At 30.9% G+C, this 23,697-nt stretch overlaps 7 protein-coding genes across 14 annotated transcripts in view; 4 read left to right on the top strand and 3 right to left on the bottom strand.

The window, feature by feature from the left end:
• Positions 1-6,263, bottom strand: part of LOC123275157 (F-box only protein 11) — a 15,431-nt gene extending 9,168 nt beyond the window's left edge. For 3 of the 5 annotated variants that reach the window (XM_044743090.1, XR_006511644.1, XR_006511643.1), the window contains exons 1-7: positions 4,862-5,096; positions 3,108-3,410; positions 2,025-2,858; positions 1,100-1,952; positions 738-958; positions 335-553; positions 49-256 (exon numbers count right to left, since the gene is read on the bottom strand). In XM_044743090.1, the coding sequence (XP_044599025.1) occupies positions 49-256; positions 335-553; positions 738-958; positions 1,100-1,952; positions 2,025-2,858; positions 3,108-3,410; positions 4,862-4,958 (2,735 nt within the window). In that variant the 5' untranslated portion in view covers positions 4,959-5,096. Of the gene's footprint in view, positions 1-48; positions 257-334; positions 554-737; positions 959-1,099; positions 1,953-2,024; positions 2,859-3,107; positions 3,411-4,861; positions 5,097-6,225 lie in introns of those variants that run through there. The other 2 variants (XM_044743091.1, XM_044743092.1) reach the window with 2 other exon arrangements.
• LOC123275166 (frataxin homolog, mitochondrial) lies at positions 981-18,779 on the top strand. Its single transcript, XM_044743104.1, has 4 exons — positions 981-999; positions 17,572-17,853; positions 18,292-18,412; positions 18,503-18,779. Exons 2-4 carry the CDS (start codon positions 17,621-17,623, stop codon positions 18,755-18,757), a joined length of 609 nt encoding a protein of 202 aa, XP_044599039.1. The 5' UTR covers positions 981-999; positions 17,572-17,620; the 3' UTR covers positions 18,758-18,779.
• LOC123275164 (CAAX prenyl protease 2) lies at positions 5,408-7,996 on the top strand. Its single transcript, XM_044743102.1, has 7 exons — positions 5,408-5,501; positions 5,629-5,818; positions 6,534-6,639; positions 6,711-6,849; positions 6,950-7,186; positions 7,260-7,322; positions 7,400-7,996. The coding sequence occupies exons 2-7, from the start codon at positions 5,697-5,699 to the stop codon at positions 7,624-7,626; spliced, it is 894 nt and encodes a 297-aa protein (XP_044599037.1). The 5' UTR covers positions 5,408-5,501; positions 5,629-5,696; the 3' UTR covers positions 7,627-7,996.
• LOC123275160 (BTB/POZ domain-containing protein KCTD3) lies at positions 8,396-12,916 on the bottom strand. 3 transcript variants are annotated; one of them, XM_044743096.1, is made up of 10 exons: positions 12,763-12,916; positions 12,367-12,680; positions 12,144-12,287; positions 10,784-11,452; positions 10,587-10,703; positions 10,406-10,411; positions 9,754-9,893; positions 9,499-9,685; positions 8,744-9,022; positions 8,396-8,682 (listed from the first exon to the last, which is right to left on the bottom strand). In XM_044743096.1, exons 1-10 carry the CDS (start codon positions 12,825-12,827, stop codon positions 8,477-8,479), a joined length of 2,127 nt encoding a protein of 708 aa, XP_044599031.1. In that variant the 5' UTR covers positions 12,828-12,916; the 3' UTR covers positions 8,396-8,476. The 3 variants fall into 3 exon arrangements, with proteins under 3 accessions (XP_044599031.1, XP_044599030.1, XP_044599032.1); XM_044743095.1 differs by lacking the exon at positions 10,406-10,411 and having other exon boundaries at positions 9,754-9,914; XM_044743097.1 differs by lacking the exon at positions 10,406-10,411.
• Positions 13,206-15,033, top strand: LOC123275167 (28S ribosomal protein S10, mitochondrial). The gene is made up of 6 exons (XM_044743105.1): positions 13,206-13,361; positions 13,473-13,580; positions 13,649-13,776; positions 13,844-14,045; positions 14,115-14,233; positions 14,313-15,033. The coding sequence occupies exons 1-5, from the start codon at positions 13,347-13,349 to the stop codon at positions 14,211-14,213; spliced, it is 552 nt and encodes a 183-aa protein (XP_044599040.1). The 5' UTR covers positions 13,206-13,346; the 3' UTR covers positions 14,214-14,233; positions 14,313-15,033.
• Positions 14,112-17,387, bottom strand: LOC123275162 (beta-1,3-glucan-binding protein-like). 2 transcript variants are annotated; one of them, XM_044743098.1, is made up of 7 exons: positions 17,076-17,387; positions 16,861-16,997; positions 16,258-16,421; positions 15,827-16,191; positions 15,653-15,754; positions 14,744-15,534; positions 14,112-14,678 (listed from the first exon to the last, which is right to left on the bottom strand). In XM_044743098.1, exons 1-6 carry the CDS (start codon positions 17,313-17,315, stop codon positions 15,424-15,426), a joined length of 1,119 nt encoding a protein of 372 aa, XP_044599033.1. In that variant the 5' UTR covers positions 17,316-17,387; the 3' UTR covers positions 14,112-14,678; positions 14,744-15,423. The 2 variants fall into 2 exon arrangements, with proteins under 2 accessions (XP_044599033.1, XP_044599034.1); XM_044743099.1 differs by having other exon boundaries at positions 14,112-14,656.
• LOC123275158 lies at positions 18,503-23,697 on the top strand. Its single transcript, XM_044743093.1, has 14 exons — positions 18,503-18,612; positions 19,077-19,157; positions 19,259-19,517; positions 19,592-19,736; positions 19,830-20,029; positions 20,097-20,203; positions 20,283-20,504; positions 20,967-21,170; positions 21,233-21,526; positions 21,692-21,790; positions 22,584-22,972; positions 23,066-23,183; positions 23,246-23,410; positions 23,480-23,697. Exons 2-14 carry the CDS (start codon positions 19,080-19,082, stop codon positions 23,675-23,677), a joined length of 2,478 nt encoding a protein of 825 aa, XP_044599028.1. The 5' UTR covers positions 18,503-18,612; positions 19,077-19,079; the 3' UTR covers positions 23,678-23,697.

Below are 23,697 nucleotides of genomic sequence, written 5' to 3'. Positions count from 1 at the left end.
TTATAAATACAAAAGTATAATAATTAAAAGCATTATTAGTGATGTTACCTATCGTGTCTTATAAACTCAACATCGTGGCCAGCATGACAAGTTTTTATGCAGTTGACACAAATAGCATTTCTATCAGTTGTGTTGCACGTTTGACAGCGATAGAAGTCGTGCATCGGAAACGACGTGTATGATGATATTTTATACAAGCATTGACCGTTTTCAACGGCCTTTTCTACAGCGTCTTGATTACTGAATATTTTATTACCTATAATGTTAAAATAAAATAAAAGTTATTATAATAAATTTAAATAACTGAATAAACTTTTATAAAATTATAAGTTACCTCTTGAAGTTGGCTGAACTCCACTTGCTAAACATAATCCTCCAAATCGATTATTAAAAATTTGATTAAACTCTAAAGTTGCAGTTGCATTATTAGTTATTTCTACACCGGCAGCAAGTCCATCGAATATACGGTTTCTCCTCAATACTGGGTACGATTGCGTTGATATAAGTACTCCGGCTTGAGCATTACGGAAAATATCGTTTTCCTCCAGAATTCCTGATAGAATAATAAAAAAAAAAAAAATGAAATCATTATTATCCATGTATAAAGATGGATAGGTAATAAAAAAAAAAAAAAAAAAAAAAAAAGACTCGTAACTAATTAAAAAAGCAATTAAAAGTGCAATCGATGATATGAGATGAAGAGAAGAATAAATAAATTTAAAATTCGAGTGACGTACCTTTACCGCCGTTGAATATACATATCCCACCATCCCGCCCATCGAATATTTTGTTCCTCTTGAGGGTTGGATTACTGTCTGTCTTTATCCAAACGCCAGCCATAGCGTTATCGAATATTTCGTTCTGCTCGAGTAACCCCAGACCACTGTTGTATACGAGGACACCGCCATTTTGGCCACCCCATATCTTGTTTCCTCGAATAACGGGATTACTTCCAGTCCTGTTAATCGAAATCGTACCAATGTATATATATATATATATGTATCGTTTAAATAAAAATTATTACTACTATTGCTACTATAATGTAAAATTGTTAATAATTAAGCAAGACAAGTACTATCATGAGGATTGAATAAATTACCTTATTTGTACTCCTGAGTACAGGTGATTAAAGATATCATTGTCTTCAAGTTTCCCATGTCCATTATCATAAAAATAAACACCAACTTGTTTGCCGCTGTGAATTCGATTTCTCCTTAATATCGGCGTCGATCCAGTAGTGATCCAAACACCAGCCAAAGTATTTGCATAAACTTCATTTTCTTCTATAAGCCCTTGCCCTTTTTCATGAACATAAATACCACCGTGTTGACCGTGATGAATTTTATTGTGTCTAACAATTGGATCTGAATTGGTTCGTATTTGAATACCAGCAAGAGCATTCCCGTAAATATTGTTATGCTCAATCAAACCTCTACCCTCACCAAATATGTAAACACCACCTTGATGACCGTTGTAAATTTCATTACGACGTATAGTTGGATTCGAATTAGAAGTTATCCAAACACCAGCAAAATTATTCGAATGAATTTTGTTGTCAATAAATTGGCCAAGACCATTCTCGTGAACATAAATACCACCAGTTTGACCATGATGAATTTCACATTGGGTAACTGTGGGATTTGCGCCTGCCTTAACTTCAAAACCGGCAATACGATTGTTGTGAATGTCATTACCCTCAAAGTAACCAAGTCCATTATCGAATGTGAATATACCAACATCACGACCGTGATGTATGTGATTCCGTCGCATTATTGGATTTGCGTAATTTTTTACCCAAATACCGGCAAGAGCATTCCGAGATATTTCATTATCCTCGTAGGTACCTTGTGCGTGGTCAGTAACATAAAGCCCGACATTTTCACAGTCTGAAATGTCGCAATTCTTAACTATTGGATTTGCACCGCCACCGGATACACAGACAGCTGCACCCACTGCTCGACAGATTAAACAAATAAATTAAATTAAAATAAAATAATTTTTAATTTTTTTAAGTATTTACTTACCGGCACTGGAACTTCGAATTATACAGTGATCTATCGTAGGACTGCAATTTTCTCCTATTTCAAGACAATAATGTTTGTGATGGGGCACTGTACTGGTTACATCCGGTGTGAATTTTAAAGTAAGATGTCCAGCGTATGCACGTTTAGCTCCCTCAACAAACATCATCGTGGATTCACTTTCACGTTCGAGAATTACCGACTCAGCAACATTGCCAGGAGCAGCTCCAATAAGCGCAACGTCACTGTCAATAACGAGAAACTCGCCACGATATGTACCAGCGTGTAAGAAAATAATATGTTGAGGCGCATCCTCTGGAAATAGTGTAGCGATGTTAGCGCAACCATTATTTTGACTATTTGACGTTGAAGATGAGGCATTACTGTTTTGACTGGAAGTGCTACTGGTGCTCCCACTTGCCGTGTTATTTCCATTATTACTTCTGTACTCATCAACGTAATCAAGAGCTCCTTGTACAGTGTTAAAGTATGGCAAATTTCTACCCTTAAATTTAAGATCTTGAAAACCAGGTCTTACGTGAACTCCTCGATACAGCTGTCGAAAACTTTCCTTCCAGGGATTTGGATAATCAGAGTCATCCGGCGATACAAATTCAAATTTACAGGGTGCTGGATTAAATAGCGGCAAGTCATATTGATATACTTGCTGATAGAGTGATTTCCAAAGTTCAGTATCGTTGGCGATTGCTTGAAAACGTTTGCAAACTTGTGACATACGGCATAGGTCTATTTCCAGGAAGAAATTGAATATCGTCAGCAACACCTCGTCTGGGAGTTCATACAAGAGATAGTGTGCCGCTGTGTTCGTGTTGGTACCTATGATTCATACATACATACATACATCCATATATATATATATATTGATTTATGTTTTTATTTTACTTTATTTACTATCATCATCAACTACAATTATTAGGTAATTAATGTTGACTAAAGATAATAATAAAAACAATGATAGTAAATACCATAAATACTTTTCCTCAAGTAATGTAGTTATCATATAATTGATGACAATAATAATTACGATAAGAATTAAAATAAATAATAAATTAATGAGTAGCTTACCATCGGTTGACAGTGAGCATGTTCGTCTGGGTCGTTTTCTCGCTGGCAGAGAAAAGGAACCAAGTGCAGCAACGATGCTACTCCCACCCTGAGGAGGTAATGCCGAACTGGAACCTGGTGCTGGATCCGGATGTGGTGGGCTTTTCCGTCTCAGGTCATACGGCGATGAGTGTGAATGGTTTGGCGAGGGTGAGGGGGCTGCTACGCCTGAAACACTTGGTGACGATCCACGAGCTCCACCGGCTCCTCCACCGCTCAATGGCATTGGGTTCGACGCTGGACAAAGAAGATCACATGGTTCAACTGAAAATTAATTATTGTCATTTTATTTTTACTCCAGGTTTTTTTACCCTTTTATATTAATTTTTTTTTTTTTTTTTTTTTTTTTTTTTCAACTCTGATGGATGAAGCAAAAGTGGATAGAACATAATTGAATTCTTGGTCTATATTGAAAAATTATCGACTGATAACTCTCGTCGACTATGTCAAAGAGCAACTGATGACAATTTAAAAAATAATTATTGACATTTTGTTTCATTAATATTTTTTTGTTTTTTTTTTTTTTTTTAATAATAATTTTATTGTAATGTTTAAAAATAAATGACATATGGATAATGTTATGCTAATTCATTGATGCATCATTAAAATATACTGAATGACAATTTAAAGAACCAGTTGTTGTCCGATGCTTGCTAAATGTTTTAATTCATTTATCAATAAAGAAATTGCACTATTCTCACGTAATCTCACGTCATTATCAATGTAGACTTGATCCAATTATTATCATCAATTAAATGATCATCATGGCGGTCACATTAATTTTACATTAATAAAATTAATAGATTGTTATACACATCAAGAATTTATTTATACACACATACACACAACGAATGATTCGACAAAAAATACCGTACAGTATACCAGCATCAGAGTTTCGGAGCCAACCAGTATTTACTACCTTAAAATAAACGATACATAGCATAAAAAGAATAAGGAAAAGAAGAAACAAAAATTTCCAGTTAAATCAATAGATAAAATTTAGTATGAGAAGGATAAAGAGACGTGAGAATGTGAATTATTAAAAAATGAGGCCTAAGGCGTCGAAAAATGAAAGAGGAAACGGGCATGGGGCTATCATCAGGGCGTTTTTAGGCCACAGACTTAGGTTGAGCATACGCGTATATACGATCGGCTGGACAAGTTAAGAGAAAAGCAGCAATAGCAGCAGCCAGCAGACGTTGGTCGGATGAGAAGGTTTACCGCTGGCTGACTGGCTGGCTGCTGACGGTGTACACGTCCTAAGAAGGGTCGTGGGTCAATGGACAAAGGACGGGTAAAGGGGGTGAAGGACGAGGGTGTGTGGGAGAGAGAAAATAAATCGCGGCTTGACATTTGGTATGTCAAAACTTGCAGACTGATTTTTAAACTATTCTTTAATGCTATGAAGACAAATAGTTTTTTAAACTTGATTAATAATAATAATAATAATAATAATAATAAAGTAAAAGGATTAAATTATTAAAAGTATTTTAATAATGACGACAGGTGCGCAATATACGAGATGTATAAATGTATAATATTGGTTGGCTGGTGTTGTATAAATTCTGTGGGAACGAAACGAAGCAACGGATCAACGGAGCAGTACAGAAAGAACACCAACAGTTGACTCGACACGGATAGGATACTCTTAACTGGTCTCGTCTCACTCTCTCAGAATCAACTCACTCAGAGAATTGTATTCTCTTCTCTCTTACCCGATGATGTTCTTGATGGCAGAGGAATCCTGTTGGCAGTCCTCCTTCTGGAACGTCTAACGTAATTACGTGAGGAACTGAACGGTGCACTCGGCATCTTCTCCGTCGGTTTAAGTTCCCAAAATAAATAAACGATCCTCAACACACACTCGGTTATTAACAACAAATTAAAACACTAAACAATGGCGACACTTCCACCGAACACAGCGGCCATCTTCTCATTGACGGTGTTCACTGTTCGCTGTTCTGCCGGACTGGATAACTCATGCGCAAGCGCAGCTGCCTTTTCTCCTTGTTCTTTAACCACTACCAGCTGATTTCTGTCCTTGTCATCTGGCGCTCTACTCTCTGCTGTCACTGTTACTCTTGTTGTACCAGCATTAGTATTATATATCAACCATGCATCACTTGTATGTATACACAACACTGCAGAGTTGCAGACACTAGTCCAGACTTGAGAGTGTAGTTTAAATTTCTACACACTCTTTCACACACAATTTTAAATCAAGCTGTCCTCCTTGCTCTTGTTCAACAGCCCTCTTACTGCCTCTTACTGCCTCTTACTCTGGTTGAAGCTGCTACTACTATACCAGCTACTACTGTCGCGACTCGCGAATCGCTTTAACATATATACACACACGTAAGTACATCTAACCCTTACACTTAAAATTCACCCTCTCTGTGATAATACATATTAATACACATATATACACTAAAAGAGGAGAGAGGAGAATTAGTAGTGAGTAAAATATCCTAATGTCTTTCAGGTTTACCAACTCGACGGGTTTTTAACGACCAAAGAGAGAATAAGAGAGTATATTAATGCATAAACGTTATGGAGACACAAGAACTAAATAATAATAACCAATATCGCTGTATTTATGCTATACTGTCATGTTTATTGCTATCAATTACATATGTCGCAAGTTTATATGTATGGAGTTCACCACACACCAGGTACATAATTTTTTATTTATTTATTTATTTATTTATTATTTATTATATATTTTTAAAATAACCTCCTTTATGCTCATAGATTTATTTTTAACTGTCACTATTTTTATTAATATATCCTTATAAACTTATAAATATAAATTGGGTGGTGGTTGTGTTTTTGATAAGTCGGTGGAATTAATTCCCACCGGAGATTGTTGAGGTAAACTATGTGCTAGATACGTCTATGGAGTTTCGAGTATCAAGGAAAAATAGTGCTTAGTTTGTTCGGTAATGACTGAATAGAACCGAGGCATGAATGATTGAATGACTTGGAGCTTGGAGAGGAGTAGAGAGAAAAAGAGAAAAAGAAAGAGAGATCAGATCTACTATCCACCATCCTACTACATTACTTTTTCATGTGTATCGTCACACACACACACACACACACACACACTAACTTATGTTTGGTATGTCGGAAACTAATACGAGATGAGTGTGCTCCAAGCTCCAATGTGTGGATCTTTTTTAGCTCCGATCCCACGTTTATTCTCCCTTAATAAATTAAAAATTTTCCGGTTAAATACCGCGGCAGCAGCGACGCACTTCGGATTTTATTCTATCTACTTGAAATTAAAAATCAAAGCTCTGATATTAAAAAAAAAAATTTAATCAATGCTGGACATTTCATGTTCTATCCATTAAATATAAAATGATTATTTATTTTATTTTATTACAGAGAACACTCGAGTACAATAAAAAAAAGATTTTTTAGTGTGTTCATCATGGCTCTGATATCTCCAGTATTTTTATACTTTGGAATGAGTAATAAAGTGCTTGAAAAGGTATCCAGTCGATAGAAATATTATTTTTTTATAATTATATTCTAAAAAATTACATAATAAATATTTTCTAGGTAACAATTTGGGAATTGCTGGGTCTTAAGTGGTCAGGATTACTTCAGGCAATTTTTATACCACTAATTCTGACAATGATCTTATTCTTAGGACCACTTTGTCTTCAAGGACTCAATGGTCAATGGAAATTGTACGTGGGTCAGTATAGATGTACGTACACTCAAATCTTCCGAAAAGCAAATAACAAATTTTGTAATTTTGTAATTTTTTTTTTCTTATTTTTTTCTCAACACTTTAGAGCCAATGTATTGGATAGGAAATGCTAGAACCTTGATTTGGTGGAGAAATCTAGTGGTTGCTCCATTGAGTGAAGAATGGACCTTCAGGGCATGTATGTTACCATTGTTATTACAATGCTTTAGTCCGACTACTGCCATTTTTATATGTCCGTTATTCTTTGGAGTCGCTCACTTTCATCATGTTGTTGAAAGAACAAAAGTTGGCATGGAGCTCAAGAGTGCTGTCATACTATCCAGTACGTTAACTTATTTTATTTATTTATTTATTTATTATTAAATCTCAGTATAATTTCTTATTCACTGTTACAGCCTTTCAATTTGTATATACCACGATATTTGGAGCGTATGCAGCTTTTTTATTTGCCAAAACAGGTTCATTATTTATTTATTCATTTATCAGAACAAAATTTTTCAATCAATTTTTATTACTGTTTCTACTTATTTTCCAGGTCACTTTGTCGCTCCTTTTGCGGCACACTCGTTCTGTAATCATATGGGATTCCCAGACCTAACTGAAGTGCTGGCCTATAATAATTTTCTAAAAAGAGCTGGATTTTTTAGTCTCTTTGTGATAGGTCTCGTTGCCTGGTATTTTTTATTAACACCACTCACAAATCCCACCTGGTTTAACAATAATCTTTTTTGGGATAAAAATTTCCTCCAATTAATAACTTGACAATTTAACAACGCTTAATTGAAACAAACTATCATTGATTAACAGTAATAATAACTACAAGTGTGTTCTAATTAAAAAGAGTGTTTATCAAACATTTAAATCTCATTGACTTTTAAGATGAAATACACCATAGTGCCTCATGTTTGTTTGACTACTTAAATAGTATTTTTTAGCTTTTATAATAATATTGTTTTAATACTTTTTTACGATGATTCATTGATAACCATGGCTAATTATTTAATATCATGATATCAGTTTTTTACAAGTATATTAATTATACTGGGCATTAAGTCTTTAAATAATTACTTATTATATTTAAGTAAAGATTAAGAGTTTTGTAAAGTGTATATAACAATCATCAGTCGCTTATTTTTTATGTTTGAAATATTAAATATGTTGATTAATATTTTGTTTGGTGAATTATAATAAAAGAATTTAAGCAAATAACACATTTTTTTTTTTTTTTTTTTTTTTTTTTTTTTTATTATTGAGATCACAGTAAAAATCAGTAGTGCCTAAATCAAGAGATTCATTTCGTTTGTTGTATATACAAACGTAACAATTATTTTTTTTATACATTACAATTTAAAATCAAAGATACAAATACCCAACTTTCAATGTAATGTCTTTAAATACAATACAGAAAATTTAGTAATTAAATATTTTTAAATTCAACGAATAAAATTCATTTTCAACCTAAATAATTAATTAAATGCATTTATATAGACTATTATAAATATAAATATGTCTAATAATATAAATTCAATAATACTTAGCAATAGACAGTCTATAATATTGTAAATTTTAAATTGTAAATAGAGTTATAATAAATTATTTATCTAAAATTTTTTTAGACTTGGCTAGGACCAGAATTTGATTCTGAATTTTGTAATTGATTAAGAAACTGTACATTGCTTGCCTTTATTCTAGGTCCAGAGGAAACAATTGCTGGACAAGGACTCAGACAGGGTGTAGAGCAATGACTATTACTTAAATCACATTGGTCTAATAGTTTCCATAATTCTTCTGGCGATGGTCCACCAGCAAAATTTTTGGCTAAAAAATTAATTTAAAAAATTTAAATAACATTAAAAACTATTAAAATATATTTAATTACCTTGATGAGATTCAAAAGAAGGATCAAGGGCCGTAGTTAAATCCCACATTTGTATAGCCCCATTAGAGTGACCAGTAAATATAAATCTTCTTGGTCGCGATCCCATACGACTTGATCCCTCGCATTCGTGAACACAGAACGAGCTTATGGAACTTCCATCGACCGATTGTATTACGCACACGCGTTTTCCATTAGAAGCTAATCGTACATACAATTGATCTGTTTCGGGTACTACTTTTTGAACAAACACTTGTTCATCATCTTGTTCGCCAAAGGGCCCTAAAATAAATTCAATTATTCAATTATTTATTTATTTAATACAGACCCAACAGCCAGAAGGCCAATAATAGGGTCATTAATACATACATTTTTACATATTAACAGTAGTATATTAAATATTATATAGGGTAGAGTAAAAGCAAAAGAAAATAAATGCGGATTAATTAATTAATTAATTAACAATTAACAATGCTGTAGATAGCTATTCCTGTATCATAATTTAGCTTAAAAGTGCTAATCAATAAAAGGAGATATTATACAAAATAATAAGAATTAAGTCTAAAATTTTATACAATAATTACGCTCATTTAAAATAGTTAGACTATGATTAATCATACACAGTGCATCCCTAAGGTTAACTTAAAAAGAAAAAAAAAAGAAAATTAAATAAAGTTAAACTGGCTTAATAATAATAATTATTATTATTATTAGCATTAAATTCAAGAAATAATTTTTTTAAAAGTTATTTAACTTACCAAAATCATTACCAGCATCATTACTCAGCAAAGAATCAACAGAATCTAATGAAACAATTTTGAAACTAGCTACTGGTGTTGAACCTGGTTGAGTTGAAATCATACCACGGAATCGAGTCAATGCCCAACTTCTACCGTGATTATATTCCGAACAAACAGACACCAAATATTTCTCAGACAATCTCACCTATTATGATAAAAATAGTATTAATTATTTAATTGAGAAGAAATATAATTTTAAATTTGATTATATACTTTGGTAACGCTGCTCTGATGTACGGTAAAAGTTTGGAAAAGCTGAGGACCATGACCTACAGTCTCAGGATGCTGGACTATAATTCTGACTATTCCAGACTTTGTTCCATATGCAATCTCAATCCAATTTCCACAAAGACCTGTAGAAAGGGACAGAATATCTTCCAGTAAGATTATTATTATGCGGTTATTTTCTTGTAAGTTAAATAAATAAACAAACAATAGTGTTGGACATGTTACATTATGGTTATTAATAATTGTTATTAATAATAATAATATTTAATTTAAAAATCATGCGTGATATGTGATTGCGTGTTTATTACTATTGTTTTTAATCTTGGCGTTACCTTCCCTCTCAGATGAAGATAAACTATTAATCCATAAAAGTAAATGGGTTAAATTGGCAGACTTAAACATAACAAGAGAATCATAAATCACGGCTTAGTACAACTGGATGCATAAAGGTAGCAGGGTTTAGGGCTTTATTTAAATTAACAAATAAACTCCAGAGAGGAAAGGTAGATTAATTAAATAATAAAAATAAATTAATAGTGATGTGAATAATTATTTATGAAATGATTGATAAGTTCTGTGATAATAATTAATTTATAAGTAGTGTACTCTCATTTCAAACTTATTAACCCATACTTGCCTTGTGCTACATATCCAGTTGTACGGTACGAAATCATGTGGCAAAAAATTTTATTATCAGTTCATTAGAAATTATTTTTTTTCTTTTTAGCGACAAATACATAACATCTCTCAATCATAATTATTATTATTGTTATATTCATTATTATTAAACTAAAAATAATTATAAAACTGTAACTTACTTGTCTTTGGTGTAAGATAAACTGAAATTGCAGTTATTGGATCGAGATTAGGATCTCTGTATAATTCTGTTACTAATAAGTCATTGTCTTTCATTCTTAGTGGAAATTTTTGCATATCTATTTGCAAATAAATTCTTTTAGTTGCTACAATTGTATAAAAAATAATATATTTTAAAAGAATAAATTTTAAAGCTTACCGATGTAGTAAATAGAACCGTTGTTACATCCAAGCAACAAAAAAGATCCAGCAGTATCAAAAGATGATATTGAAACGACATCTTGAATTTGCCAGTGCTGAGACATTGCATGCCAGACTCCAATTTTACCGGTTGGTGACAAAGCAACCAATTGGCTGCCAATGAAAAATAAATACTCTACGCGTACATTTAAATTAAATGTACCAATATTAGTCTTAATTCCATCTTCAGATACGCTCCATAAACGTATTTGACTGCCGTAAGATATAGCAACCATTTTTCCGTCAGCACCGCTGCCCATTTTAGCATTGATAGCTACTCTTTCGATTATCGCTTCGACATGAGGACTAGTGAATGCATGCTGCCATCCCGATGAGTCTTTCAATCGGTAACATGTTATAAAATGTGCGTACGCTATCACAATCCAATTGTGATGAGCTTTAATCATCTGAACTCTCAGAGGATCCACCCAGCCTGATGCTTGATGAGGACCGAATACCAAACCAACCTCATTTCTGAAGTATTTATTCATATCAGCGGAACTGTTGCGAGCGTGTCGGAGATCCAGTGATGGATTTCGTGAGTGTTGTAAGCTTCTTTGTGGCAATCTGTAATCCAGTGATGAATTTCTCGTGTGATTAGACGTTGGTGGCTTTTGATTTTGTGGTCCTGTTAATTTAAAAAAAATAATTACATGTCGAGGGTTTTCTAACGCAACCACGTATCTCGATTTTTGAAGATGAAAGGGTTCAACTGAAAAATGAATAATTAATTATAAACGCGGTACTGAAAAAAAATATTAACCAGAATAATAATAAATACGATGAATATTGTTTTTAGATGAATATCAATTTTTTATAAGTTATTTTTCACCTCATCTTTAAAATTGTCATTTTTGAGATACGAAGTTGCGTCAGAAAACCATCGATGTATAGTAAGAATTAAAAGAAAATTATATGAAAATTAAGTTAGCCGACATCTAAAAATTTTTACAGTTTTTTTTTATTGAAAAAATTATTATAAAAAAATTTTTAAAAATTTACTTGTAAAAAACTTGGAAAACTATAAGTGCAATTTTTAAAAAATGTTTTTTTATTATTTAATAAATGAAAAAAAAATTAAAAAATTTGAAACGTCGGCTAACTTTAGATGAAAATTAAATTACTCGACATCTGAAAATTTTTATTTATTTTATTTAAAAATTATTTTTAAAAAATTTCACATGCAGAAAATTTTAAAAATTATACGTGCAATTTTTTAAAAATATTTTTTTAGTTCTAATTTAATTAATGAAAAAAAAAAAATTAAAAACGTCGGCTAATTTAATTTTCATTAACTTTAGTATTATAAAAATTCTTACCATTTGTATTAGACGCTTGATTTGGAGTAGCTTGAGACGTGCTGGGCTGTGATGTTTCCGGACGTAGAGATGCTACCGTTCTTCCGTGAACTCCAACGTCTGTAGTGCTGACAGGCACACTAGCTGATTCTTGCAATGGAATACCTGGATAATAATAATTGATTTAAGCAAAATAATTGTAATTAAATTGTTTTTTTTTTTTTTTTTTTTCAATAGAACTTACTGGGGGGCGGTAAATATCCATAAAATAGTACATCACCACAGGAGGAATGCGTTAGGTCCTCACAAAGCATCAGTCTTCTAATTAATGGAGTGATACCATAGTACTCAGCCTCGTGTCTCAGTGTCCTGATGTCAATACTTTTCAAATCAATATCTCTGGTACGTAAATAATTTAAAATAATTGAAAATATTTGTGGGTCTCTGTCAATAAACAGAGCACCAGTTTCATCCCGACGACTGGCTATTCTGTTACTTAGTAACGCGGTGAAAAATGAATCTGGGATCCAAGTGAGTGTTTGACGAGACGTCGAAAATCTTAATAACAAAAATATTGTTCATAGTAAATTCAAGTTTTTAAAGAAATATGTTTGATTAGTAATAGTGGATGTATACATACCTAGTTCCACCGACATTCAAGTGAATTATATCTCCCATAATGAGAGACGGAAGAGAAGATTTCATTTAGATTAGAACTGTCAACAGTTGTGTGTCATAAGAAATTGGAGTAGCCAAGTGTCATCAGTCATTCATATGACGTCATAATTTATTCTATGGTATTAAATTGATTATTGAAGTTAGGTTAGTATCGAAACTCTCGATACTAATCGAAAATTGTAGCCTTAAAACATTAAAAATTTTTTTAGAATTTTATAGCAATTAAATTATTATAAAAAAAAAATTTAATTAAAAAGTTCCACATGTAAAAATTAATAAAAATTACAAGTAAAAATTTTTAGTAGTATTTTTTTATTATAAAAAATTTTAAAATTGACAGCTGACGGCTAACTTCAATATTATAAACCAGACTGCCATCTATGAAAAAAAAAAATATCAGAGCTGCCATTTAAATAATTAGAGAGTCCATAACCTATAACAACAATCAACACTTAAAATATTTTGTTTGAACAAATAAAATTATTCAGCGTTAGTAGTTTAATAATATTTTTTAAAATTAATTATTATAATTGTTAAAATATCAACATGTTTTTATTGAAGGTAATTAATGTTTTTTTTTTTTTTTTTTTTTTAATTTAATATTATTATTAAAATTTTTTTTTTTCTCAAAACAATAACAATATTTAATTATATTTATTGTAATTTTTTTAGAATATCAGTCAATCGCAAAATGTATCCGCCGGAATACAAATAAAAGCTCTTGTTCAACAAATGACCTGTCAAAGATTTTTAGCGACCGCTCTGGCGACGAATGATACAGTAATTTATTTTTTTTATTATTTTTTAATAATTGTTGAGATTATTTATAATTATGATTTTAATTTTAGCCTAGATATGATAAATTGTATAAGAAAGTTCAAGTTGAAGTACGAGGGAATGAACCGGCAGTGTTGACGAGCTACGGGACATTTGTCAGCGCTGCAGCTTCACATCTGGGAATTGAAATGACTAGAAAGTAAGTAAATTTATTAAATTAATCAATCTTTATTGTAGAATGAAAATTGTTTTTATTTATTTCTTAGTACACAGCCAAAAAAAGCAATCCATGAACGTTACACTGTTTTAAAATCAGCATTTGTTCACAAGAAACATCGAGTACAGTATGAATTCAGAACGTATTATCGGTATATGGATTTTGAAAAGCTCACAGAATCAACCACTGATACATTTTTAGAATATATACAAAGAAATTTACCCGAGGGAGTTGCTATGAAAGTCACCAAGGTTTGCATTTATTTATTTAACTTGATCGTATTGAATTAGTATTTTAATTTATTTTTTTTCTTTATTTAGACTGAAATTAAACCACTTTTTGAGTCAGTTCGTGAACCTCTAGCTCAAGATACAGCGCCCAGCTCCCCGTCTACTGAAGTAACGGAAAAACAGTCGTGAGACAATAATATTATTAATTTGTTATTATTTTTTTCAAATAAGTAGGATACTTTTATTAAAAACATAAAAATAAAAATATTCGTATTGTCTAATTAACAGGTTTTATTGTTATAATTTCACTTTTCATCTTGGTGCGTCGTTGCTCAGCCCGTTGAAATACTTCAGGAAATCCATTTTTTTTCCTGAACAACAAAGGCTCTGATTTTCTTTGTCTCATAATATTAACAGTCTTGACTGGGCTGTCTGTTGTAATTTTTCCCCGTAAGCGATTTTTACGATCTCTCTCAACCCGAGAATTATAATTTAATTGCTGCCTACTGTTCATTATTCGATTTACATTCGGATTATTATCTGTAATGCTTTTTCCTCCTGTATTTTTAAGAGTATCAACACGTGGTACTGTTTTCCGATGATTTCTTATCAACTCAACGCTTGATACGCAGCTACGGAGAACATAGTCATTACCTACAGCCATAAAAATAATTTATATATTTATCATTAATTCTAAGAATAATTATTAATAAACTTACCAACGATTGATGAAATATTTTGAGGATAAATATCGGTTATTAACAAAGATAAAAAAATACTTGACAGAATAAAATAATTTTTCATGATTGAAGAAAAATTGTGTAAACAATAACAAAACGATAGCGAGAGTTGTATTGCTAAGAGCGCACAGTCAGAGAAACTAATGAAGACTGTGTCGAGCCTGAAGGTTTTGTACACTCTTCGCAACTTGTCAATCACTGCAAATTGACGGGGATGCGTAAAATCACCAAGGCATAAAGTAATAATATTTTATTGTCATTTTAGATTATTTAAAAAATATTTTACTATTAATAACTATTAATGAAATAATGATACAATAGTTTTTATGAAATTTACTACTGGGGATTCACTCTTCTCGTGAGAATATTTGGCAACTAATGAAACTCAAGATTGGGTTTGACCCTCGCAAAACGATAAATCATAACGGAACCACCACCTTGGGAACAACCGGTTTTCCGTCACTAAATTAGCACCCAAATAAAGTAATATACATGTATATTGTATAGCCAGACACCTTTTTACTAATACCAATAAACTAAGGAGGCGTGCAAATTGAAAAAAATCAGTAAGATTAAGACGTCTGTTCATCTCACTTGTGCAGATGCAGCATCATTGTTGTCTTTGATGTCAAGAAAGAGAAAGAGGCTCGCTCATTTACTCACACTGACCAAACTTTAATGTAGTCGACCTCGAGCGCTGTTTTCCTGGCGTTTTCGCGCTTCCAGCTCGGCAGCCACTGATCCTTGGCTTGCCAAAAGCGGAACATTGCCTGCATAATTAAAAAATAATAAACTACAATCGCTCAATCATTTTTTCACTTTGATACGTCAAGTTAGGTAGTTTAAATACTACAATATTTATCTCGGATGATTTAATAATTAGCTGACCTTGGCGCCGTTGTTTTTCCAAGGCTTCTCATAATTACCGGTGCGTGTACCGTCTGGAAAGACTCTCACTCCACCTACTCCTACACCTAGCATCAAGTAAAACTGAAAGATGAATTTTATTAATATTTGTCATGTCAAAAAATGAATATAATAGCTGTATAAATATATTGTTACTTCTAAATCGTAGGGTGCCATGCGATTCTGGTCTTCAGCTTGTCTGGAACCTCCTCTTAGTTGACCAACAACCTCCCCGTCGATTTTAAAAATAAATCCTGTGGAATTCCAAATAGTTGTGTAGACATGAAAATCGCCGGTCCAAGATCCTGAGTCATGTCTCTTTGTTACTTTTTCTTCGGTAATGTTCCCCGACGCTCCAAGTGGACCTGTTCGCAATCCGAATTCAACAACTCTCGAGCTGTAGTCTTCTAAAGAGCCATCGTTTTTTATTAGTCCTTCATTCCCGCGGGCCATTCCTAAAATAACACGCCCGCTTGCGTATCCGATTCCATAGGTTGTGTACTTTGGAGCAAGCCACAATTCTAAATATCAAAAATTAATTCCCTTATTATTTATTGATTTTAATTTAAGTGAATTATTTAAATTACCTGGATAGAGCCAATCACCCTCGGGAAATTTAGCCCGTATTTCTATTTTTCCATACCGGAATGAAAAGCTATCACGGGTCGTCAATCGTCTTGACAAAACTGGAGGCAGAATATGAAATCCTATTGCATTGCGGCTACATTCTCCTGGCAATATTCCTGTACAACTATTTTACAAAAAATTTATTATTTTCTCAGCGAGTAATTAATGAAAATGAAGTTAGCCGACGTTTCAAAATTTTTAGAAATTTTTTATTGAAAAATTGTAATTAAAAAATTTAAAAAAAAATTTCACCTGTAAAAAACTTAAAAAATTATAAGTGTAATTTTTTAGAAATATTTTTTTAGTTGTAATTTAATTAATAAAAAAAAATAAAAAATTTTTAGACGTCTGCTAACTTCACTATGAAAATTAAGTTAGCCGACATTTAAAAATTTGTAGAATTTTTTTTTATTGAAAAAATGATTTAAAAAAAAATTTCCACTTGTAAAAAACTTTAAAAACTGTAAGTGAAAAAAAATTAAAATCGTCAGCTAACTTTATTATTATAACTTCAGTGTCATAGTAATTAATATTAAAATAAAAAAAAAAAAAAGTTTTATTACTCAGCGAGTTGGAGTCTTCCAAAGTATGTAATATTTTCACCATAAAAGTCTTCAAGTAAATGAGGTTTTATTTTTAACAAGCCATCTTCTACCCTCAATCCTTTTTCCAATTTATGATAGACACAAAATTCATAATCCTATTAAAATAATAAAATTTTATTATTACTTAATTAATTAATTAATAAAATATAAAAATGATTAGGATTAATAATTACCGGATCCAAAGGAATTTTAATTTCTCTCTTCCATACTGAAGAATTTAAATAGTTGTAATTATCTTCCTCTGCATAATCATTATCGACTGAAAGCCGATTAAAGTTTTCTTCAAATATTAATTCATTTTTACATTTTATTTTATTTTCATTGACCGTTGTGAAACTGTTTTCACATTTTCCCAAAGTATTTTCACAAAATAATACCAATAAATAAATAATTACTAATTTTTTGTACTCCATTATAAATTTGTACTCAAGTAATTAATAAATGTCACAATAAGGACGTATCGTAACTATTTAAATAATATCTGGTATTTCCTCTTGATAAATATTCCCACTTTATTATAAAAAACATTCATTATCACATATATTATTTTTTTTGATAACTTTCCGCTAATAATTTCAAAATAAAATAAAACTAACCGCGCATGCGCGTGACTATCGGCGGTAGAAAAATCAGCTGATTGATGTTCGAATAACATCTCGTGTGTAACAGAGTAGAATATCAAGTTTGTTTGATCGATAAACCCTAAATTAGGTCAATAATGTTGTCATCAGTAACCAAAATCACTAGAGGAATCAAATCGTCACACTCTGTACTTATTATTACCGATAATTATATTAATAATACACCCAAATATTTGTACCAACGATTGTCAAGAGGTTATAGTTCAGTAAATTCATACAAACATTTATTTTTTAACAACAACAATAAATACACCTTTCACGGAACAATAATTAATCATTTTTCTGATAATTCATCAAATGTATCTCATTCGTAAGTACTTTGTCAATTATTTCATTTATTTTATTTTTCACTAAATTAAAAATTCATTTAGCAGATAATAATTGATGATTTTAAAAATTTTTTTTTAACAAATAAATTATAAATAAAATTGACTTGTAGAAATTTTGAAAAAATTAAAAATGCAATTTTTTACAAATAATTTTTTGGGGCAAATTTGTTTGTTAAAGAAAATAAAAAAAATTGTTAAGTGACAGCTAAATTTATGAAAATAAAGTTAGCCGATATTTGAAAATTTTGATGATTTTTTTATTAAAATATTATTACAAAAAAGTAAAAAAGAAATCTTTTAAAAGTATTTTTTAGTTATAATTTAATAAATTAAGTAAAATAAAAAAATCAAAAATGTCGGCTAACTTTATTTATATGCTAAATTTAATGTTATATAAATTAAATAAAAATATTTTACAGAGAATTGAATAATGTGGAGTTTGAAAAAATATCAAATGAGACACTTGACTCATTAACGGAGTATTTTGATGAATTAATTGAGGACGCAACACATCTAGATGATGCTGATGTATCCTATGGGGTAATTATATTATTTACAATTGATTAATTATTATCATAACTTGTGTAATAAAAGGTATTATTGTACTAATTAAATGGTGAAACTATTTAGGATGGTGTGCTGACAATTAAATTTGGTGGTGAATACGGGACGTACGTTATAAATCGACAAACACCAAATAAACAACTGTGGTTATCATCGCCGACGTCCGGACCTAAACGGTATGATTTTATTGACGGTACTTGGATTTATAAACACGATAGTAAATCTCTTCATGAATTACTAGACACTGAAATTCCGAAAATTATAAATAAAAGCACATCATTTCACGATAATTGTTCATACAGCAGCAAACGTATTAAATAAAAATTGCTTATTGCTAAATAAATAAATTATTAATTTTCAGTAGAATTTAAGTTTAAGGATTTATAATAATTGATAAGGATAAATAATTATACCTTTTTTACCCTTATTTATTTGGAAAACTCTGATGTTATAAACAAATATGATTGATATACTTGTGAATAATAGTATATTATAGCGGTAATAATAATAAAGATTAACCTGGTAAGAAATTTGGGTTTAATATAAAAGAATTTTCTACACGCAAGTCAAGAGGAAAAATCTTTTCATCAATTCATTTTTTTGCTTACAATAAGCTCTTTAGATTTATCTTTTTTGATAGATCATGGACGAAATTATGGAAGATGGAAATCTCGTTGATCGAGTTAGAATTCTATTGCAAAGAGACATGCAATATTACCAGGTAATAAATAATCTTTTTGAAATTTATATTAACAAAAAAATAATAAATAAAATTATTTTACGGAGATGTACGTATATAACTAGAGCTATAAATTAACGTAGGCAATGCAGACAGTCCTCCGTGAGTCATTGTGTAACCGAGTGAGTGGTGGGAAATTGGATTTTCCCCGGCACGCATCATTCGCAGCCGTCAAAATAGTTAAGTGGTGGGAAGCTGAGTTTCTTATTGCATTCAAATTTTCATCTGGACTCTGTATTTCGACACAAAACAATTCTTCAGACCCAGCTGATGAAGTTATCAAAAAAACGAAACCCTCTGATTTTATTTTATTAGTTGTTGATACATCCGAGCAATTAATTGGTACTCACCTCTTATTTTCTTTCATTATCTCATTATTAATAGATTTTTTAAAAATTATTTCTAATATATTTTAGAGCATTTGCACACTTTAATCCAAGAATCACTCGACCACGCGGACTTAGCAGTCCTGACTGCGACACTTGGAGCTGCTGCACTAATTAGAAATTGTCTATGGTGCTATAATCAGCAGTCTAAAGATAAAATCCCCAAGCAAATAAGGTTTTTTTTTATTTTAAATTCATCTTGTGAATTATTTATCAATTAACTCCTAAAATTAATATAATAATCATTTTTAATTAATATAATAATCAGTGAAAAGCTCCACCTCTGCTACAAATCGTATCAAGAAATGGCAGAAGCTGTCGCTGAAAAGCTTCTCGACCTCCATTGTCGATTAATTTCTCTCTACATTTTAAACGAAGCCGACTCACTTAATTGGCAAAGCAATAAGCCTTTTTTCGAGCGAGAAAGATCTTCATTTATTATTCAGATGTGGTGGCTGTATATGCAGGGTACTTACTACCATACAAACCTTTTATTTCATAAGTATTTTTTATAAAAATAATATTTTTCATTCAGGTACAAAGACAGACTTATGGAACACTGTATCACCTAAAATGGCCCAAAGAATATTTGCTGGAATGTTAAATGAATCATTAACTATTATCGTCTCCCGGTTTATTCACGTATTAAATTTTAATATAAATACCCGATATAATTGGAATAATAATGATAATTATTGTTAAATTAATATTAAAATAATAGGGACGTCCAAGTTTAACGAGGTCACAACAATTTTGGTCGGACGCATTTAATGTTTTGAGCTGCACTGGTTACCTCGCATTAGCTGCTTGCGCTGATGCCAATGAACTTATAGGATTACGAATCAACAAATTACCAATTGTGATGAGAGACATACACGCTAAATGCCGCGAACTACTAATTTGTTTACTTTTGCGTGGTACACCATTGAAAATTCTCTATCAAGTGCGTCCATTAATTAACTATCATATTACTTTTAAATGAGGGTGAATCAGCAGACAGCTAATTTTTTAGAATTTTTAGATTTATTTTAATTTAATGGTTGTAAAAAAAATCTAAAAAATTGCATAGAAAAAACTTGTGAAAATTTCCATGTGCATTTTTTTATACTCTATTTTTTCTGTAACAAATAAATTATTAAAAAATTATCAGATGTCTGCTAAATTCACACTCATTATTTTTAATGAAAATTAAGTTAGCCGACATCTAAAAATTTTTATAAATTTTTTTTCATTGAAAAAATTATTACAAATTAAAAAAAAAAAAATTTTTCATTTGTAAAAAACTTGAAGAATTATAAGTGTAATTTTTTAAAAATATTTTTTAGTTCTAATTTAATAAATTAAAAAAAAAATAAAAATTTAATATCATTTATTTTTAAATAATAATAATAAAATAATGAAACAGGCTTGTCGAAATGGATTAGAATGCATGCCAACTCTTAAAAAACAATCAGGACCAGCCCCTTGGTTAATAATAAGTGCCCCAAAGCTATTTGGATCTCCAACACTGAAGAGCGTTAATTTATCACTACCAGAAGATCAAGCTCTTATCTTGGAGATAAATGTCCTGAGATGTCAACCACAGGCTAAATGGACGCAATTATTAAAAGTAACACGGGTTTTAATTATAATAACGGCGATAACAATATAATTTATGAAAATATGTACTAGGTGTTATCAATGAATGAATGCGCGGTCGCACGAATGCTACTGAGTACCCTAATTCGTCAATGCGTGGGCAAAAACGAAGACGTAATTTCAATGGAGAGATTGAAAGAAAATTCGGGAGATTGCGGTGGATTTTTGTGCACAGGCTGTCAGCAAAATCTGTCAAGTTTGCCGCCTACTTTGTATCTCTACAGTCTGATGTACGTATTGATCAACACGGCCATGGATCCACTCGACGTTGTCATCCCCGCGCTCAAGCAAGATATTAATTGGTCCAATTATCTTGATAGACAGCAGGTATTATGTAAACTACGCTATGCGGGACAACTGTTTCGTTGATGACATTTTAAAATATTCATGACACTCATTCTATTTGAATTGATACTCTCTATACGCTGATATTGATTATTATTTAATATTCAATAAAATAAATTAGCACTCTACCGCTTAATCTTTTAATAGGTATGGAATCAATGTCGAGCTCCCTGGCTAAATGCTCTTTTAGCACCATTTAAATCCATCATGACGCCTATTGTTGATACTCTGCTTGAAGCTATAAAGGTATTTTTAATTAATAGGCTCCTCGCCTTTATTAATCTGCAAAAATTACCCACGTCAAAATTTCTCATACAACAATATCTCAAATACAATAATTTCTCAAAACAAAATTTATATATGATAATTTAGCAGATATTTAATAATTTTTTTAACAAGTAAATTATGGCAAAAAGAATGAGAAAAAAATATTGACATGGAGAAATTTTAAAAAATTATAAATGCAATTTTTTTAAAATGATTTTTCAGAAAAAAAAAATTATGAAAATTAATTTAGCAGATATTTGATAATTTTAAGAATTTTTTTTAACAAATAAATTATGGCAAAAAAAAGTAGAAAAAAAAATTGACATTTAGAAATTTTTAAAAAATGAAAAGTTCAATTTTTTTAAAATAATTTTTTGGAAAAAATCTATTTGTTAAAAAAAATTAAAAAATGGTTAAGTGACTGCTAACTTTAATGTCATAAATTTATCATAATATAAATTAATCTGACGAAAATTAATCATTATTTAAGACAAATAATTAGTGATTAATTTTCGTATAGGCACCGTAGTGCCCTTTTATTTAAAATAAATGAATATTTATTTAATATCAATTATAACATTGTGACACATTTTTTAATATTATAAGCGTATGAGAAGTTTTGGTATGATAAAATATATTTTTGCCATGAAAAAATATTGCATAAGAAATTATTGATGAGAAATTTTGTCCCAGGTAATTATTGCATGAGAAATAAAAGACGGTGACCATTTCAATATTATTAATGAAAATAATTTTAATTTCAATTCAATAGACAGGTGCAAGTATTTATCAAACAATGTCCCTTGCATTGGCTTGCTTTTCTGAGCTTTTTATGTGCACTCCAATAACCGTGCTACGTATTATTAATTTGATCAATAAAAATATACCCGCTCACTGTCATCCTATCGGCGGCTCGGTATTCATCCAAATATTCTGCGCTGCTCTTTACTCGGAATTATTAATAGAATCAAATGCAAACATCGATACTTTTGATAAATCAGAGATCCAAGAAACTCCAAGAAGCATTGCTCATTCTTACTCATTTGATCCTCAAGATAAAGCCGCCTCTGCAACTGCACTTGCAGAAGCCGTTTGTAGTATAGACGAAGACAACAAACATACTGCGCAAATAGATGCTGTAATCAAACGGGCTGAAGCTTGGTAAGGACTATTAAATTGTAGACCGCTTTTAATATTGTTTTAAATCTCTTTAAGGCTCTTTAATTTAGGATCATTTTTATTACTCTTTTGTAGGATTAAAGAAGAAGAAGAAAATAGTCCGAGAATGAAAAAGTTAAATACTAGTTCTTTGTGGATTGAAACTTGCGCTGATGAATTATTATTCAGTGCAATTGGACGCCGATCTTTAAAAGTAAAAAATAAATTTTACTTTATTTGAATAGATCGAAGAATAAAAATTATAATTTTTTTTAGATTACTTATGAATATTTGATATGCGCTTCGGACTGGACTTTAAATAATCTGATTGAAGGACCGGATGTAATGAAAAAAGACTTTTTGAATACTACCGACGCTTATGTGCCTGCCAAACCTCTTACATATGTCATGTTTCATATCGATAATAATCCATTTGATCAGGTAAACCTTTGATAAAATATTTTTTATTCAAAGGAATTTTATAAAATAAAAATTGGAGTTTTGTTTTAGTGGCTAACAAATTTAGATGAAGCAAATTGGCAAGTTATGCTGAACGTTCCGTTATCAGTGACTCTAGATCGAATTCAGAGTCAAATTCTCGTGAGACCCGAGTTTAAAAACATCGGAGAACTATCTCTTGACGATAAAGATGTTGCGATTGCTTTGAAACAGTTATGCGCCGCATTACAATTTACTACTTTTGAATAATAAATAATTATTGTTATTGC

This window comes from Cotesia glomerata, linkage group LG1 (genome assembly GCF_020080835.1).
Source record: "Cotesia glomerata isolate CgM1 linkage group LG1, MPM_Cglom_v2.3, whole genome shotgun sequence".
Classification (NCBI taxonomy): Eukaryota; Metazoa; Arthropoda; class Insecta; order Hymenoptera; family Braconidae; genus Cotesia; species Cotesia glomerata.
The sequence above is the reverse complement of the archived record's forward strand: the minus strand, read 5'-3'. Positions and strand labels throughout refer to the sequence as shown.